Source organism: Hippocampus comes, unplaced genomic scaffold (genome assembly GCF_001891065.2).
Source record: "Hippocampus comes isolate QL1 unplaced genomic scaffold, H_comes_QL1_v1.1 scaffold401, whole genome shotgun sequence".
Classification (NCBI taxonomy): domain Eukaryota; kingdom Metazoa; phylum Chordata; class Actinopteri; order Syngnathiformes; family Syngnathidae; genus Hippocampus; species Hippocampus comes.
Genome location: NW_017805210.1, coordinates 332,666 through 350,950, shown reverse-complemented (window position 1 = coordinate 350,950; position 18,285 = coordinate 332,666). Strand labels below are relative to the sequence as shown.

Sequence of the window (18,285 nt, the reverse complement as noted above, 5' to 3'; positions counted from 1 at the left end):
GATCGCGGGGGAGGTTTTGGGGGGGGTCAGTAGCTGACAAGCAGGTGTCTGTGTTGACAGTAACCTTTCATGCTTGAACTCCCACCTCCTTCCAAACACACACGCTGCACACACTGAAAAGAAATCCTGGATAGTCAAGTGTAATTGCCGAGCCTGATTGGAGGGAATGTAAAGGGAATCCCCTTTTACACATACATACCATTTCTAGGGGTCAAAGGTGACAGAGAGCCGGGAAGAGGGAGTCAACACAACTATTTCTATTTCCTGCTGTGTGTGTGTGTGTGTGTGTGTGTGTGTGTGTGTGTGTGTGTGTGTGTGTGTGTGTGTGTGTGTGTGTGCGTGTTTTATATTCACATGTGGCTATACGAACACACAAGGAAACAAACTCCTGTAGATATGTGTACGTGTTTAATGAAGAAAAAAAAAAAAAAAGGCTTATTCACATCTGCCTGTTTGTAAATGACCCGTTTAGACTTAATTTTTTTAAAGTCAGGTGTACTTGTACGTGTCTGGCAATGATTATTTTGGTAAGAAGGGGTTGAGAAGGAGGTGCACAGTGGGAGGTCAGAGAAAATTGGAACAGCTGTTGATTAATACAAGTGCTCTCTTTCTCTCTCGCCCTCTCTTTCTCTCTCTCCCTTGTTTTCTTTTGTTTGTTTTTTTTAACTCTTTCTCAGTAGAGGAGGAAGAGGAGGATGAAGAGCTGATGGAAACGAAGCCAGGGCCTGAGTTGGAGTTGCAGGATGACGATGACAAGGAAAATAAAGGTAAAGAAAATGGCTGCCTGCATAGACAGCAGTAGTTTCAATTACATGTCCAAGAGTTAATTATTATGCTTTTTTTTTTGGGGGGGGGGCATAACACATTGCGTAAACATGCACGATCCAATATGAAAATCTGCAGTACAAAGACACTAAAATATCCAAAGTCGAACCACAATCTGTTAATTGACGATGCCCAAACTACCGAAAAAAAAAAGACATTCCATTGCACTGTGGCGTAAATTCTTTGGTTCCACGCTAAAAGTGGTAGCCATCACAAAATATTTATGAACTTCACTGGTAATTTTTTTTGTCAATTTGGGAGGCTGGCATTTCTTTGAAATCAAAAGCGATTTTCATTCCTTTCATGTTCGAGCAGGTTAGCATAAAACATTGCGCGGCTCAGTGACTACAATCCCTCGCACTTTTCAGTCCTCTTGACTTTTCACGTGAAGTCGGTCAAGCACTCACCACACGCGCTCCCCGACCTTGGATCAGTGGGTGGATCGGATGGAAGACGGAAGGTTACGCATGAGGTTAAGACTCGTTCGCCATATCAGCGCTCCGGCATGTTGAGGTCAGCAATGATTAAAAAGCTTCCACATGACCCCTGGGACATACTTCAAAGCGAAGAAGAACAACAGTGTGCGCGTATGTTTCTGGAGGGCCCGCGGGGGCCGGGAACAGACGACGGATGCACCCAAAGACAAACACAAAGGACTTGACGGGGGATGCCAACATTCAAACGCGCACATGCATCATCATCAGCGTGCCGTGCGGGACTCAAAACACGCGCACGTGCAGTCATAAACACACGGTCATCCATCTCCCGTCCGTCGCGGCCTGTTAGACGGTCTTTGATGTGTTCCGCTCAATTCGGTCTTTTCTGACGAGTCGCGATGGAAGGGGATCAAAGTTAAGAGGCAGGGTTGAGCTCCGCGCAATTGCGTGTCTGCGCCGGCCACGGCGCCAAATGGCGTGCATGCGCTCGGGGACAAGGACTTCAATAAGCGGACTCCATGCTGCGCAACCATTTGGTTCAAAGGCAAGCGGTATTGTTTGTGTCTTGTTTGTGACGTTCTTCACTGTAGTATTTTATGAAAGGTTCATTAAGGGGCCGTTTGTCGTTTAAATTAGCATGTTGCTCTGGTTCTGATCGGGAGTGAGTAACTTAACCTGTCAGGAGAACACAATGTCGTTGATGTTGACAGTCCTGCATGTCGTTTTTTCCGCTTCATATTATCTAATGCTTGACATTCAACTTTTTTTTTTCAATGCTGCCATACAGCGTTACGGCTAATTTCCAAATTATGTTAAAAAATGAGTTAATTCATGTTGAACATAATGACAGTGAAATTGTTCCTACCAGCAGGCTCTTTCCCTGTACTGCGGGAGCTGACGGAGGAGGAGAGGCAGCAAATACTCCACTCATCTGAGTTTCAGAATTTCTTCGACTGCAGCATCCGGGTGATGGAGAGAGCCCTGGCGGAAAGCGGCGACATCTTCTTCGACTACGGTGGTCGAGCCCTGGAGGACAAGGAGGGGTGAGCATTGATGAGTTTTAATTTGCGCATGCGGATTTACTCTCATTGACTCGCATGCCGTGCGTTCCCAGCGACCTGGCTGGAGGTTCAAGTTTGTCCTTCACTCGACTTTTCTATGATGATCATTGGTCAAAGCATCGCGTTGTCACCTGTCTTGACTGGTCCCCTCAGGTGAGCCCTTCAGCTTCATGTCTTATTATTATTTTCAACTAAAACACGTTTTTTTTATCTCAGTATCCCGAGTTGCTTGTTGCTTCCTACAACAACAATGAAGACGCCCCCCACGAACCAGACGGTGTTGCCCTGGTATGGAACATCAAATTCAAAAAGTCCACACCGGAATACATCTTTCACTGTCAGGTAACTCTCAGATCTGTCGTAGCTCATAATAGTAGAATGATGTAATTTGTGGGGCGGCCCGGTGGGTCCAGTGGTTAGCGCGTTGACCACACAGTGCAGAGGTACCGGGTTCAATTCCAGCTCCGGCCTCCCTGTGTGGAGTTTGGATGTTCTCCCCGGGCCTGTGTGGGTTTTCTCCGGGTACTCCAGTTTCCTCCCACATTCCCAAAAACATGCACGGCAGGCTGATTGAACACTCGAAATTGTCCCGCGGTGTGAGTGTGAGCATGGATGTTTGTTCGTCTCTGTGTGCCCTGCGATTGGCTGGCAGCCGGTTCGGGGTGTCCCCCGCCTACTGCCTCAGGACAGCTGGGATAGGCTCCAGCAGCCCCCGCGCCCCTTGTGAGAATTAAATGGATCAGAAAATGGATGGATGGATGGATGTAATTTGTTCTGGCCAACCAGCAAAGATGTGATGAAAGTAGGAAAAAAAACAACACAATGACAGGTATGGTTAATGATACTGCTCGATCCTTATTCTAAACATAATGATGATTATCACATGTGGTAAACAAGTTACACATTTAGGAATGGATAATTTGTTTGTGCGTGTAAAAATAATTTTATGGGAATCATATGTATCACGTGTAAAGCTCAGCTTGGAAGATGTGTTAATTTTAATTTGAACAATTACCAGAGCTGGAGGCGATGAATACATAATAATTAAACAAACAAGAAAAAAAAATCAATACAAATCAACGTCCTGAACAGACAAGTACAGACAAAACACCAGTGGAGACCAGTTTTAATGAGGAAACTTTCCTTTCTGGTGGTCAAGAAAGTCATTGACAGGTGTGATGCTAATAGCAAGTGACAGCGAGCAAACGGGAGACGTTAGGTTGACGAGTGGGTGGGAGGGCTTCGCATCTCCCCGGAGACAAGCGAAACCTTCCATAAACTTCTCGGTAGTAAAATGATGTGGCCTACCACTTCCTAATCCGACGCCGCCACATATGTGTGAGTGTTGGCCCACCCACACTGATGCTGGGTCGACGTGAGCGCCGCCGTATTTCCCAATAATGACGCGCCGTCAATATGGAAAGAATCTGCAAAAGCATCATTGTCACAGGCACTGATGGCGTTACAAAATGCACGCATGTATTCCCATTTTATGTCATCATTTTCCCCTCCTGCGGACTGCTTGGCCACATGCAAGTTTTTCACAATCAAGTTACCCAGTCTACTCCCATTCCTCATGAAACATTTCATTGTTTCACTGCTCGGTAATTTATATTGCTGTTATAATCTGCGGTTTTATGGTTGGACTACGGGCCTGCATCTTGTTACATTCAGATTTATATACAAAGATGTTTTGTATTTTGGAAGGTATCAACAGCGCATTTTCCGAGTCCCTTTAGTTTTGACAAACATTTTGAAACCTTGTGTCCAGGCAACTGATCTGTGCAACAAATAGGGCAAATTATGTACAAGTAAATGAAATGAAAATTGTGCTGCATGATAATGCTTGCCGGACCACATTTGTTTTGTGTTATAAAAGCAGGTTTTATTGTTGGATGTTCAAACTAAGGGCTGACCAATTTTGAAAAATAATGTAGTTGCATTTTCCCCCCTCAATATTGCAATCTGCCATGATTATTAACTATGATTGGCTCCCTTTTTGAGGAAAAAAAAAGTCTAACAAATTATGATTATGGATTTTTTTTTTTTTTTTATACAAACCGAAAGAAATTTCAGACACATAAACATTCAATATATGTTTTCCATGAAAACATATATTGAATGTTTATGTATATTTATTGGGGGGGAAAAATCCTGGAAAAGCCAGGGTAAAAAAAAACAACTAAATGTTTAAAAAAATTGTGTTTAAAAAAAAATAATAAAAAATCCTACTTCGAATATGCATCGACTGTAGTTTTATGTTGTGAACGTGGCTTGGTTGTGTTTACGACAACAAGGGTAGGCTACTTCTTTTTTTGCGGGTTTGCAATGATATGCGGGACAAACATAGCACCTCAATAAGAACATTTTGATTGAGCTGATTTTTGTGGGGGAAAAAAAAGTGAACAAAATGAGTTCTTACACTTCATGTTGGTTTACTGTTGAGCAATTTTGTGCTGTCCTTGAATGGTAATTTTTATGCAAGAGCACTTTGCACTGGTGGAGGAAAAAAAAAAAAGAAAAATCGCATATGGAGCCAGTGGTAGATAAAAGGTTGCCCGGACTATTGCTAAAACTGTACATGAAATGGTTTTTAACGTGTGAGCATGTTGTGCCATTTAAGCCCCCCCAAAACCACAGAGTGCTTCGAAGGCCCCCCTTTCTCTACGTTCTCCCTCTTCGTCTGTTCGCCCTCCACATCCCCTGTGGAACTAAAAGGAAGCAAAGAACACATCTCTCACATGCATCGCTGATCAAACAAACCGAATGTTTACTGTATGCGTGCGCTACACGCATACACGTACGCATGGCTTCGTCTGGCAGGCCCTCTCTTGTTGGCCTTGGCAAGCCCAGAGAGAAGCTTTAGTAGCATTTCAGCCATTTTTCTTTACCCAGACTTGCCCGCAAAAGGATTTTTCATCTGGCGTACGGATAGGTAGATGGTTGAAATCTATAAATATGCGTATGTCGAGGGGTTGATACAAAAGGACAGTGCTGAGTCGCTGGGGTTTGCGGTTGAGGTCTGATGCAGTGGGGGCTTTATTGTTTTAGGCTTACAGATGGTTTCAGGTTTCAGATGAGGTTTTGGTGAGGTCAGTCATCTATATTTCCTGCACAGGCAGTGAATGGGCACGGAGATTCCAAAATACTCCAGCCTGCTTCTGTTTGTGCAAAAATTGTCGTTTGGTTTCGGTGCAATTGGGTGTACATCTCGATGATGAAGTGCGGATCTCGTTTAGCGTTGTATTTTCGGGAGGCTATTTAAAGACAGTCAGACTCGTAAAAGATTTTTAGAACAATTTTCGGAGACTTCTCAATCTCAAGTGGGTTACTCTGAAATGCATTGTTGAGGCTGCCACTTGTTGGCTGTGGCATGCTGTCAAATCCATCCAGAGTTAGGGCCAATCTTAAAGTACTACAATCGTAAGTAAAATGACACCCGTCTGTAAAGTGAACAAAGTCACTCCACATTAAAGGGTACGTTTGACTTAAAACTAGTACTGAACCAATACTCCAAAACCCACATCGCTCCCTGTAACGCCCCCCCAATTGCTACTGTCACAGCCTATCAAATTCAGTCTTTTTTTTTTCTTTGCATTAATGCCGACACGCCTCACATCTCCCCAAGCATCTTTTCGCACGACCATAACACTGAAGTGGTGATGAGGAGAAAGCGGAGGAGCGTAAGAAATGGAGAAGACCAATGACCTCAGTGAAGTCATGATGGAGGACCAACTGGCATTTGGGTTCATTCCCGTTTTTCAATACAACGGTATATACTCGCAGGAAGCCATGATGTATTCGGTTGGATGAATGACAGGTGTCAGGTGGACACGCAGGTTAATTTGACCTTATCCCATCTCGTGGAAGAGCATTTAATTGTTTTGCCTTTCACTTTGGGCGGAGATAAACATCTACATTGAGAAACTGGTCAAATTGTAACCAGAGATGGCTTTTGTGTGTTCCAGTATGTTGCCACACAAAGGATTCTTACTGTTTGTGAGCATACTGCAGGAGAGGAAGTGGATCATCATATTAAAAACAAAACAAAAAAAAAAAAAAAGTCACCGATCAGTGCCATTAAATCGTAGTGTGTGGCAACAGAAAGAGAATGATGTAAAATAGAGGCAAAGGAAGCCTTGGAGAGAAGCCTTTTTCAGCTTGTATTCTCTCCTCCTGGTGAAATAGAGACTGTGGTTGCTATTTTCTCTTTCCTTGGAGAAAACCGCAGAGTGACAAAATCTGTGCTGTGTCATAAACTAGCAAAGTCAGGGGAGGTGGTGGTAAGGAAGGGTGGCGGGATTTCAGAAGATGTATCCATCTGGTCCTGATAAGGCAGAGTGGAAACCAGATGAGTGTGGTAAGAAGGGAGGTGTGGATCCATCTACTGTCTTCACCCCCTCCCACCCCCCCTCCGGCCCCCAACTTCACTTCACTCCCTCCTATTCCCATCATGGCACGCTGGCTTCAACTCTGCCACTGCAATCTGACTTCAGAGGCAATTTGTTACCCGAGGATAGAAAGCAACAAAAGAGGGAGGGATCCATTCTCTCTAGTTTCCTTTTCCTTCGGTCATACGTCTATAATCCTTCACTGGGTGCCATCTTTCAATCAGAGCTTGCCCATGTGAGCATTATCCTTAACGGAACGCGTCCCGTGAATATAAGGAGGGCTGCCAGAAGCACTTGTGAGCCCAAGTGGCAGGTAGCCGACAATCTCTTGGGTGGGTAGGACTTAACACAAGTCACCAAGAGAGATGGTTTTGTTTTGGTTTTTTTTCTCTGACAGTCTTCCAGTAAAATATTTACAATTCCTCTAAGGTTTAATATATAGGGCCATGACTTTTGCTGCAACCCTGCAACCTGTCAACTTCCCCTTACCTTTCACATCCAGTCTTGTGAAATGTTGATGTTGGGTGTGTGTGTGTGTGTGTGTTTTGGCTAGGGAGGGGGGGGGGGGGGGGGGGGGGGGGGGGGTGTCGCCTTGCTGCATGCGAGATGAGAATCACTCATGAGGGCCACATGGCGTTTGGAAAAAAAAAAACGTCAGGCCTGATTTGCCCGCGCAATCACATGTGAGAGTTGTTAAGGTGTTATTTAGACAGATGTGCTTCTGGGGTGTCCAGATGTATGAATAGAAACGTACGGAGGAGTTGAAGGTGAATGATTTGCTTATTTTAATACGTATAACACGCCTTAAAATACAGGGATGCTAATCCATGCAAATAATTATTCAAACCACGACTAGGGGGCAAAATGGTCAGAAAATGAAAGGAAGTAGAAGGCGACATGAAGATCCCTTAATTATCCTTCTGATAAAAACGACGAGAACCGATACAATAGTGAGTGGGATACTGGTGCATGAGATGAATCAGTGGTCCCTTTAGCCTTCGAAACGGGTCACAGCCCTTAAACAAGACAATGATTGTTGCGGTGATGACTTTGTCTCCATGGGGAAGACTTGACTTTATGACGGAGTCACTGCAGACTTCAAACAGCAACCAGTCAGACAACCGCAGCTCATCTCAAATCTGGATGGTATCAAGTGTTTATGTTAAGCAGGGAAGCGCCCATGGACAGCATACATTAGACAGTAAATTAGCAATTCCTGAATTGGGGTTCTATAGTTATCTTTTGCACTTTGCTGTGTAAAGCCGCGACAGTAGCCGTAACATTTTATAACATTTCAATTTCAATAACAGCCTGTGACTGGTTATACTCGGGTTGTGCCGTCAAAATAGCCGTATCCCTCTTTATTGAACTGTACAAATAAACTTTTCAGAGCAGGCCTCCTTGCCGGCTTATAAGCAACTTTTATTTTCACCGCAGAAGTTGAGTTTATTTTGAGTCTTGACATCTGAAGCGATTCCCGCACCATTCCTCTGGAAGCCAGGACTCTTCAGAAGAAACCATAAAAAGAGAGAAAGAGAGTGTTTGCTTTCCTTCTGGTTTCTTTTCCAGTCCCCTTTACAAAATGTACTTGGGTTTAGAGTCGGCTGGTTTGCACATGGCTCGTGGTCAGGATACAGACAGACAGACAGAGACAGACACAGACAGACAGAGACAGAGAGAGACAGAGAGAGACAGAGAGAGACAGAGAGAGAGAGAGAGAGAGAGAGAGAGAGAGAGAGAGAGAGAGAGAGAGAGAAGCAGGATGGATATAGCCAACATTCTAATCTGTTTTGGGGTTTCAAACTGGAATTTAACGAGAGAAAATGTGATCAACATCATTCTGTGATCAAGACAATTCCATTGAGGGGGATATCATATTTTACGTCGAAATATTACTTGTTGAGTCTTTCAGTAATAAATGTGTGTATTGAAGATTATAGTGGTTTTTCATGGAATCCTTTATATTTATTGGCAACTGATTTGTTCAGTATATTCTGGTACTTCCAGTTTGTCGGGCTTCTTTTCCATGAATGTGCTGGATTACGGGATGGAGGGATGAATACATATCCGTACGGTGCCGCACAGTTTTTTTTTTCCCCCCTCTACAAAGTCCTAAGAATAGAAACTACAGTGGCTATGGGTCAGGGAGTGCTGGCTCGAAGCCTGAAGGGGAAAAGCAGTGAAGAGGAGAGTGTGTGTGTGTATATGTGTGTGCGTGCCTCTGAGGGAGTGGGGGGTTAAAGGGTGCGCTTGTCACGACGGAGGCTACAGTGAGCGCTCTAGTGGCTGTTGGGGTTTTGATGCTGTAATGTGACACGGCTGAGGCGAAAGAGGACTACAATTCCCCCCTTTGTCCGGTCTCCGCCCAGGCATCACCCCTTCTCTTCTTTCCTCGACGTACCCTCGCCCTGGCCAAACTCATCATCTCCCTCTCCTCTTACACTTCTCTGGTTCAAATCTGTCCTCATCGAGCTAACCAACCACTGGCGGGCTCTCCTTCGTGGGACGCCAATGAATCACTGAATTGAATATGACATAAACTAATCATTCAACCAATGGTAAAATCAAAACAAAGGGAGATAAAATAAAACCTTCGCACAGCACACTCGCATGCCGTTATCTCACTCTCGCGCCCCATTCCTCCACTCTCTCTCCACAGTCTCCAGTGGTGTCTGTGGGTTTCGCCAGGTTTCACCCCAACCTCGTGGTAGGGGGTACCTACTCGGGGCAGATCGTCCTGTGGGACAACCGCAGTCACAGACGGACCCCAGTCCAGAGGACTCCCCTGTCGGCTGCTGCACACACCGTGAGCCTTATTAATTTTTTTTTTTTTAAAATATTTTTAATTTCGCATCACAGCGGAGAGTGTTTAGCAAGTTGAGGATGGATGGATGGATGGATCGGAGATTCGAACCCCAAACCTCAGAACTGTGCAGAACTACAACGGCACTGTGTGTTAGGCATTATTATATGTTAGTAAAAGATTTTTTTGCTGCTACATTGACCCCAGTCCAGAGGACGCCCCTGTCGGCTGCTGCACACACCGTGAGCCTTATTAATTTTTTTTTTTTAAATAGTTGTTGAATTTCGCATCACAGCGGAGAGTGTTTAGCAAGTTGAGGATGGATGGATGGATGGATCGGAGATTCGAACCCCAAACCTCAGAACAGTGCAGAACTACAACGGCACTATGTGTTAGGCATTATTATATGTTAGTAAAAGATTTTTTTGCTGCTACATTGACCCCAAAAAACCTTTCACAATACAAACAAAAACTCAGGCGTCAAATTTGTGACTTAACAGACAGTCCACACACTCCGTTATATCCACTGAGCCCGACCAAATGGCTCAGCCATATGCTGTACTGTACACTGGCTTCATCATAACGGCAAGAGTCGTGTAGAACTACAGCTATACACGCACGCGCGCGCACACGCACACACACACACACACACACACACACACACACACACACACACACACACACACACACACACTCACACACGGACTGCCGACCACACTGCTGGCTTAAAGTGGCTGCGAAATAATGAGGCCTTCGCTCATGGTCATGTCCTCTCCATTCAGTGAGAGCGGGCAGCTTAGCATGGTGCTGATTGCTGAAAGGATTCTTTGTGTGGCCCTGGACACAAATCAATTACTAGCCAGTAATGACATTATGGTTTCACACACTCCTGTGGATTTGCACAGCAGCGCGTGTAGCCAGATGTCGAGTCCAGTCAAAGGAAACTGTGCACCAAACAAGTGAGCCCACTACACCGAACAAGTTGTGAATGACGGCGTGTGACTATCAGGGTCGAGATTTAGGGTCAGTATAGTATATACTGTAGTTTTCATTTTATTTGATCACGGGCTGTTGAGTCTGAACGCAAAGACTATTACGCCAAATTACATCAATAGTATAATTGTCGTAAAAAGCAACACGTGTACAAGTAGCTTCGTGAAGAGAGAGAAGGTATGACAGAGTGACAGGTAAGGACAGTCATTTTGTATCTGGCCCTTGTGTGCAGCACCCCGTGTACTGCGTCAATGTGGTCGGCACGCAAAATGCCAACAACCTGATCACCGTGTCTACAGACGGAAGAATGTGCTCCTGGAGCCTGGACATGCTGTCTCAGCCTCAGGTTTCACCACACAGCATCGCATATTATCAAATATCTTCACTGATAAGATGGAATGTCGCATACATGCACGGTATATGTAGTAGGAGTTGTAGGAGTTTTGCTTTTTTTTTTTTTCTTCTTGGCTTTAAGGTGTACAATGTGTGCATGTGTGCGTTTGTGTAGGAAAGCATGGAACTGGTCTACAATAAATCCAAACCGGTGGCTGTGACCGGCATGGCCTTCCCTACAGGAGATGTGAACAACTATGTAGTCGGTAGCGAGGAGGGCACGGTGTACACTGCGTCCCGACACGGCAGGTTGGTGGACGGACTCACTCAAATAGACACACACACTCAACAAATTTGCAAAAGGAGAAGTGCCCAGTAACACCGATTATAACAAATTTGGAGAAACTGTCCTTTTGACGTGAAAAAGTATTCGATTCAAAAGGTCAGCTTATGAAAAAATAGGCACAAGAACAAAGGTTTTGTTCTCTCTCCTCATTTTAGCAAGGCGGGAATCTGTGAGATGTTCGAGGGTCACCAGGGGCCCGTGACAGGGATCAGCTGTCACAACGCCGTGGGCACTGTGGATTTTTCCCACCTTTTCATCACTTGCTCCTTCGACTGGACGGTCAAACTTTGGAGCACTAAGGTGAGTGTTTTGCCCGTTCGAGGCGCTGAATCGCTGGTGCACCGCTAACGTGTTAAATTCGATTGAGGCACAACCTTTGTGAAGCTTTGGCCACAACTTCAATCTTGAAGAGAAACTTTCAGCTACGCTTGTCAATGAGGTTACCGGTACTTCCTGAGAAGCAAGACAAAATGGAGCGCGTGAAATGGGAGAGGGTCTCAGGTTTTGAGAATTCCCTTTTCCTTTGAGGGGCACCACAGGAATGCATTTTTTGCCTCTTATCCCTATCCATATTTGTATGTGGGAATGCGGGACATTAATCTAAGTATGTGTGTATGTTTGTGTGCAAACAGATGCTTTGACATACCTCAAGCAGGCTGCCGCCGCTTACCTAAAAACCCCTCGGGGTTTACCTTCCGCCCACCAATCATAGCCTTCACAAAGTGGAGAATGACTCGCAACCGCACATTCAGGTCGACGTCTCGATCGTTCTCAAGTTCAAAAGTAGTCCGCTAATGTTTTTACATTACACAGTTCCAATGCTGCGCTTAATATAAACAATAGGAGTCTGAAATAGTCACGGCAGCTGACTGGGAGCGAGGGTTTTCGGCATTACATGAACTCTTTTGGTCAACGTCTTCGGTGAGTAAAGGGATTGATGACATGTGAGTGCGCCACGCTCTTCTCGGAACTTCCAATCGGATGAGGTGATCTTGACTGAGGGGGCGGATGGAAAGTACATCAAACTCTTAAAAAAGAGGAAAGCTGATTTCTATTTCAAAGATTCACAACGATGTCTATTTTCTACTGCGCTTAGCCTGTTCAAGGTTACGGGGAACTGGAGCCCATTGCAGCTGACGGAGGGCCAAAGGCAGACTAGACCCTAGAACTGGTCCTCAGTCAGTTGCGGGGCACACACAGAGAGACAAGCAGCCATTCAAACTCACATTCACACTGAACCACACCACCAAGGCAGAGGACATGTATCAACAAAATCCAGCAAACTCCTGGCTATTCTTGCAAGCTCAGCTGAGATGGAATTTCGGGAATGCTTGTGCTTGCGAGTTCATATTTCATGTCATTTTCTGGAAATGATGGATGCAATCTTTGGGGTTAGAGAGGAAAAATGGGAGGGATGTTAGGTGACCACGGCCAACGTTGACTCATTATGTTGGTTGGTAGGATACCTTCAAGACTACTGATGTGAAGTCTCCGAAACTTTGCAGCCACGATGACGACTTGGCCAAGAAAGTCATTAATTTGTTGAGATCCTGCCAACCAAATCCAGGAATTTGTGTTTGTATCATTCACACAACCTATTGTTGCCATTGTACATGACCACCACCGACAAATACCGAACAAACATTCTTTCTTCGGTACCTCGGTAAAATTGGTATTGGCCTTGAAGCACATATTTTGGATAAAAAAATGGATGTAAGTAGCAGGGCACCAAATGGTTAGGTTAGCAACACTGACTCTACTTTTATAAACTAGCTCCTTTCTGTTTGCAGCCATGTTGTTAGCATAAGCGGTGCACATCAGCTTGGGATGAAATAAAAAATTTACATATTGAAATTAATTTGATTATGAAAAGCCGTGGCGGCCCGGTAGTCGAGCGGTTGGCGCGTCGACTTCACAGTGCACAGGTGCCGGGTTCAATTCCATCTCTGGCCTCCCTGTGTGGAGTTTGCATGTTCTCCCCGGGCCTGTGTGGGTTTTCTCCGGGTGCTCCGATTTCCTCCCACATTCCAAAAACATGCCCGAAGACGATTGGGATAGGCTCCAGCATCCGCCGTGACCCTTGTGAGGATAAAGCGGTTCGGAAAATGAATGACTGAATGAACGAAAACCTGTATTTGGTTTCCTGCAGAGTGTACAACAATTGTCCTTGCACTCTGAAAAAAGTAAGAATTTCAAATATTTTGCTTTTCTTTAGAGCACCATTTGTTTGGATCCGTTTCATGGGATCCATATTTTTTTTCCTTCGCATTCGCCATCTCTTTCCATCTCTGTTGCAGAAGGCTGTTGTGCTGAGGTTACAGTACACCTTGTGGAGGGGCCCTCCCTTTCATCTCTCCCAGCGGTTTTATGGTGCTGTGTGAATGTACGAGGCTTTTTAATTAGGCTGCGCACCCAGACAGGCCCCAAGGCTGAGGCAGCGCCACTCTGTCTGAAGCTCGCTCACTCCCTCTCTCCATTCTCTCTCGCAATCCTTTTTTTTTTCGTCTCGTCTTGTCTCGACCCAGTCAAATGCTCGAACCTTGAACGCTCACTTTTTTTTTCTCTCTACAGCTGTTTTGCACCATCATAAACATCTTCTGATCTCTTTCAGCAAAACAAGCCTCTGTACTCTTTTGAGGACAACGCCGACTATGTCTATGATGTCATGTGGTCGCCCGTGCACCCTGCAATCTTCGCCTCCGTGGACGGCATGGGCCGTCTCGACCTGTGGAACCTCAACAACGACACAGAGGTGTGTGTGTGTGTGTATGGCGTGTGTGTGTGTGTGTGTGTGTGTGTGTGTGGGCGTGTGTGTGTGTGTGTGTGTGTGTGTGTGTGGGCGTGTGTGTGTGTGTGTGTGTGTGTGTGTGTGGGCGTGTGTGTGTGTGTGTGTGTGTGTGTGTGTTTTCCATGATGGATGGCTGACTGAAGGTCATCGCGGGTGTGTTTTCGCTCTGTTGACGTGTGTCCCGAGGGCCCGTTGCTACGCCTCGACCTGAACCACACAACCAAACACCCGAGCGCTCCCCGCCCTCGTCACCCCGTGGGCGTTTCCCACAGCCCTTGCTTTAAATCACGCCGGGTGACATCCACTCATCCCGGCTGCCTCCCAACATTCCTACAGACCTCTGTACGATATTCATGCAACTGCAGCACCCTGCCACCCTCTTCCATCCATCTTCCATCCTCAAACTATGGCCAAAATGCAATCAAGGAGTTAAGTCGATAACTGAAGTAGCAGCAGGTGCTTTGTCACCATATTTGGTCCTGCATGAGTTATGATTGATTAGCAAAAGGAGAAGAGCTCAAACTGGTATGGATATAATTCACTGTTCTCTAGTCCAGACATGACATGACAGTTGATCTTTTCTCCAATAATTCATGAAACAAAATCTAATACAGAGCAACAAATAAATGGATAAAAGATCAATTCTCCCAATGCGCACTGTTGCTGTGTACGCTGTAATATAATTGAACGCACAACGTTGAACTTGGGAGCTTGCATGCCAAGTTATTATTTGATCCGTGGTTAGTGCTTATGCTATGTTAATACTTTTAATCTTATTTCCCTATTTCATCTATAAAGCAGAGATGAGGATGTGGTACAACACTTTGTTGAACAGGAGCAGAATTGCAGTCATTTCATCTTCAAAAGGAAAAACATCCTTTGTCGTTGCGCTGTGGATTACGCCGCTAAAAAGCAGGACATGAGAGTCTTCCTGTCTCTTGGTTACCATAGAAACAACATCAACACTATCTTCAACAACTTTTGCTTTTCCATGTCATACAGACTCATTTACATTTACTGGCCCAAAATGAAAAAAGGTGTCTCACGTGTCCCGTCCCTTATCGATATAAACTGTAATCACGATCGCCGGGTGCTCGTCTGCACAAGGAACGCAGATGACGGCGTTCCCAGGGTTCCCTCAACAGGGGCCTTTCTTTGACAGAGGAAGAGTTCATTATAGACAGCCTAATTGGCCTAACAATGCGCTTTCTGAGAAACATTGGCTCACGCACACACAAGCGGATGTACAGAAGGTACAAAAAAAAAAAAAAAACACACCCACGTGCACACATACGCACACACATTCTAAGAGCAACAGCCTACCATTGTCAGCATCACATTAAAACACACACAGTCATAACAACATTAACGGAGAAGTGCGGAGCGCCTGGTTCTCATTTCCAGGAGATATTCACAACACTCTCACACGCACACGCATTTATATACAGTCAATTGGAAATGCTCTGTTCTGACCCGGTTGGGCGGAGCTGCGGATTCAAGCGGGTTAATGGCAGCCAGTCTGTGGTTAGCGCCGCTTCTAAATACTCGGCAGCAGTGGCGGCTCTGTGTGTGAGGTGACACGATGCCAAAGGCCTCTGTCTCCACTGGTGACATTGTCAGACTCGCCTGCCATATGTCGGGAACAAATGGAAAGCCTTCAGATGTTTCCGTGGCATTTTCAAAATGCAATCCAAGGGTTCGTTTCCAAAAAGGAACGCACAAGCGTCATCGTCAACAACATCACACGTGGCCTAATATAATTTCATGTCATCTCGTGTGTGTGCTGATGGATGCAAAATGTTTGTTGGCTAGGTACCAACGGCCAGCGTGACGATAGAAGGTGCGTCAGCTCTCAACAGAGTGCGCTGGTCATCCGGAGGGAAGGAAGTGGCTGTGGGTGACTCGGAGGGACGAGTGTGGGTCTACGATACTGGAGAGGTATTCAGCGTGATATACTAGATGGACACACTTCCTTATAAATCTTTTCGGTTCTCTAGCAAAGATATTTTAGTTGACAAAAACTAAAAAAGTACCGGTAACTAAAAGTGAAAATTGAATGGTTATTTTTAAAATCTTTTTGTTGAGTTTTCACGACACAATACTGAACATATTTGGCAATCCCCCCCCCAAAAAAACATTTTGCATTATCACAACAATCTGTTAAAAAAAAAAAAGAAAAGCTGCAACTCTCTGGCCTCATCTTGTATCTCTAATTGGATTTTGAAGAAACCGCAGTGGCCAATCAGACTGATGAAGCGTCAATTATTTTCATGAGCTTGCGAATATGTATTAATGAGCTCAGCCTCTGACCTCACAATTTTTTTCCGACAACAATTCCAACAAATAAAAACTCTAGTCTTCCCAGAAGAGGTGGAGCTGTTCTCTCCCTTCAGCCAGGTTTGACATCCCACTTCTTTCTTCTATATAACTTCTCGTGGTAAAATATAAGTTGCTCTGCATTAAATGACACGTCGCGATGCCAACATATGGTGAGACACAAAGTGGTAAATTGTATATAAGTGACTCGCTGACGCTTTTGCTGAGGGTTTGCTGTCCACACTGGACTTTTGCGATGTTTCATGTAAGTTTGGTCTGCTGGTGAAACACACGCACAATGAACTAAAAATATGAAGTACTTTATGCTACAGTAAAAACCTCCACAAACACCGCAATGGATCATTTTGGGTCTGTTAGCCCTGCGCGTTTACCCAAATGTCAGAACTGTTATGGATGAGTGTGTTTGATCCCCCTTCTCCTTCCTTTTCTTCATGTCCTTGTAAAATAGCCTCCACGTGACTTGGCCATTGCCACAAAGCGAGCAAGCACCCCGCCTGAAATCCCCGCCATGTTCGCAGGCGGGCATTTTCAGCTTAAGGCAGTGTTGGCACATTAGCTCGACTACCGGTAATTTTACCACGGCTAATTTTAGTATGAATTTGTTATGGCGGTATGACGGGGAAATAAATATTGGCATTTTGTTCTTTTGCCCCGTGCCATTTGAAAATGAATGGGTTGGCCAGAGTGCGCTGGTCATCCGGAGGGAAGGAAGTGGCTGTGGGTGACTCGGAGGGACGAGTGTGGGTCTACGATACTGGAGAGGTATTCAGCGTGATATACTAGATGGACACACTTCCTTATAAATCTTTTCGGTTCTCTAGCAAAGATATTTTAGTTGACAAAAACTAAAAAAGTACCGGTAACTAAAAGTGAAAATTGAATGGTTATTTTTAAAATCTTTTTGTTGAGTTTTCACGACACAATACTGAACATATTTGGCAATCCCCCCCCCAAAAAAACATTTTGCATTATCACAACAATCTGTTAAAAAAAAAAAAGAAAAGCTGCAACTCTCTGGCCTCATCTTGTATCTCTAATTGGATTTTGAAGAAACCGCAGTGGCCAATCAGACTGATGAAGCGTCAATTATTTTCATGAGCTTGCGAATATGTATTAATGAGCTCAGCCTCTGACCTCACAATTTTTTTCCGACAACAATTCCAACAAATAAAAACTCTAGTCTTCCCAGAAGAGGTGGAGCTGTTCTCTCCCTTCAGCCAGGTTTGACATCCCACTTCTTTCTTCTATATAACTTCTCGTGGTAAAATATAAGTTGCTCTGCATTAAATGACACGTCGCGATGCCAACATATGGTGAGACACAAAGTGGTAAATTGTATATAAGTGACTCGCTGACGCTTTTGCTGAGGGTTTGCTGTCCACACTGGACTTTTGCGATGTTTCATGTAAGTTTGGTCTGCTGGTGAAACACACGCACAATGAACTAAAAATATGAAGTACTTTATGCTACAGTAAAAACCTCCACAAACACCGCAATGGATCATTTTGGGTCTGTTAGCCCTGCGCGTTTACCCAAATGTCAGAACTGTTATGGATGAGTGTGTTTGATCCCCCTTCTCCTTCCTTTTCTTCATGTCCTTGTAAAATAGCCTCCACGTGACTTGGCCATTGCCACAAAGCGAGCAAGCACCCCGCCTGAAATCCCCGCCATGTTCGCAGGCGGGCATTTTCAGCTTAAGGCAGTGTTGGCACATTAGCTCGACTACCGGTAATTTTACCACGGCTAATTTTAGTATGAATTTGTTATGGCGGTATGACGGGGAAATAAATATTGGCATTTTGTTCTTTTGCCCCGTGCCATTTGAAAATGAATGGGTTGGCCAGGTGGGTTAAGGTTGACCAACGGCGACACGGTGACGACTGTTTAGCACGTGCAGAGGTCTGGGGTTCGATTCCGGCTGAAGAGCTGTATTAAGTTCTGCCTTAAAAAAAAAAAAAAAAAAAGGAATGC

At 44.9% G+C, this 18,285-nt stretch overlaps 1 protein-coding gene and 1 long non-coding RNA gene across 11 annotated transcripts in view; one reads left to right on the top strand and one right to left on the bottom strand.

The window, feature by feature from the left end:
• Positions 1-18,285, bottom strand: part of LOC109515222 (uncharacterized) — a 49,868-nt gene that overhangs the window by 532 nt on the left and 31,051 nt on the right. For both annotated transcript variants that reach the window (XR_002168139.1, XR_002168141.1), the window contains exon 8: positions 2,128-2,288. This is a non-coding gene — a long non-coding RNA (uncharacterized LOC109515222). The remainder of the gene's footprint in view (positions 1-2,127; positions 2,289-18,285) is intronic.
• Positions 1-18,285, top strand: part of dync1i1a (dynein cytoplasmic 1 intermediate chain 1a) — a 34,621-nt gene that overhangs the window by 15,327 nt on the left and 1,009 nt on the right. For 3 of the 9 annotated variants that reach the window (XM_019868849.1, XM_019868850.1, XM_019868854.1), the window contains 10 exons: positions 678-767; positions 2,131-2,305; positions 2,377-2,476; positions 2,540-2,665; positions 9,374-9,520; positions 10,743-10,856; positions 11,019-11,152; positions 11,345-11,489; positions 13,801-13,941; positions 15,790-15,915. In XM_019868849.1, the coding sequence (XP_019724408.1) occupies positions 678-767; positions 2,131-2,305; positions 2,377-2,476; positions 2,540-2,665; positions 9,374-9,520; positions 10,743-10,856; positions 11,019-11,152; positions 11,345-11,489; positions 13,801-13,941; positions 15,790-15,915 (1,298 nt within the window). Of the gene's footprint in view, positions 1-677; positions 768-2,130; positions 2,306-2,376; positions 2,477-2,539; positions 2,666-9,373; positions 9,521-10,742; positions 10,857-11,018; positions 11,153-11,344; positions 11,490-13,800; positions 13,942-15,789; positions 15,916-17,006; positions 17,077-18,285 lie in introns of all 9 variants that reach the window. The other 6 variants (XM_019868856.1, XM_019868853.1, XM_019868855.1 and 3 more) reach the window with 4 other exon arrangements.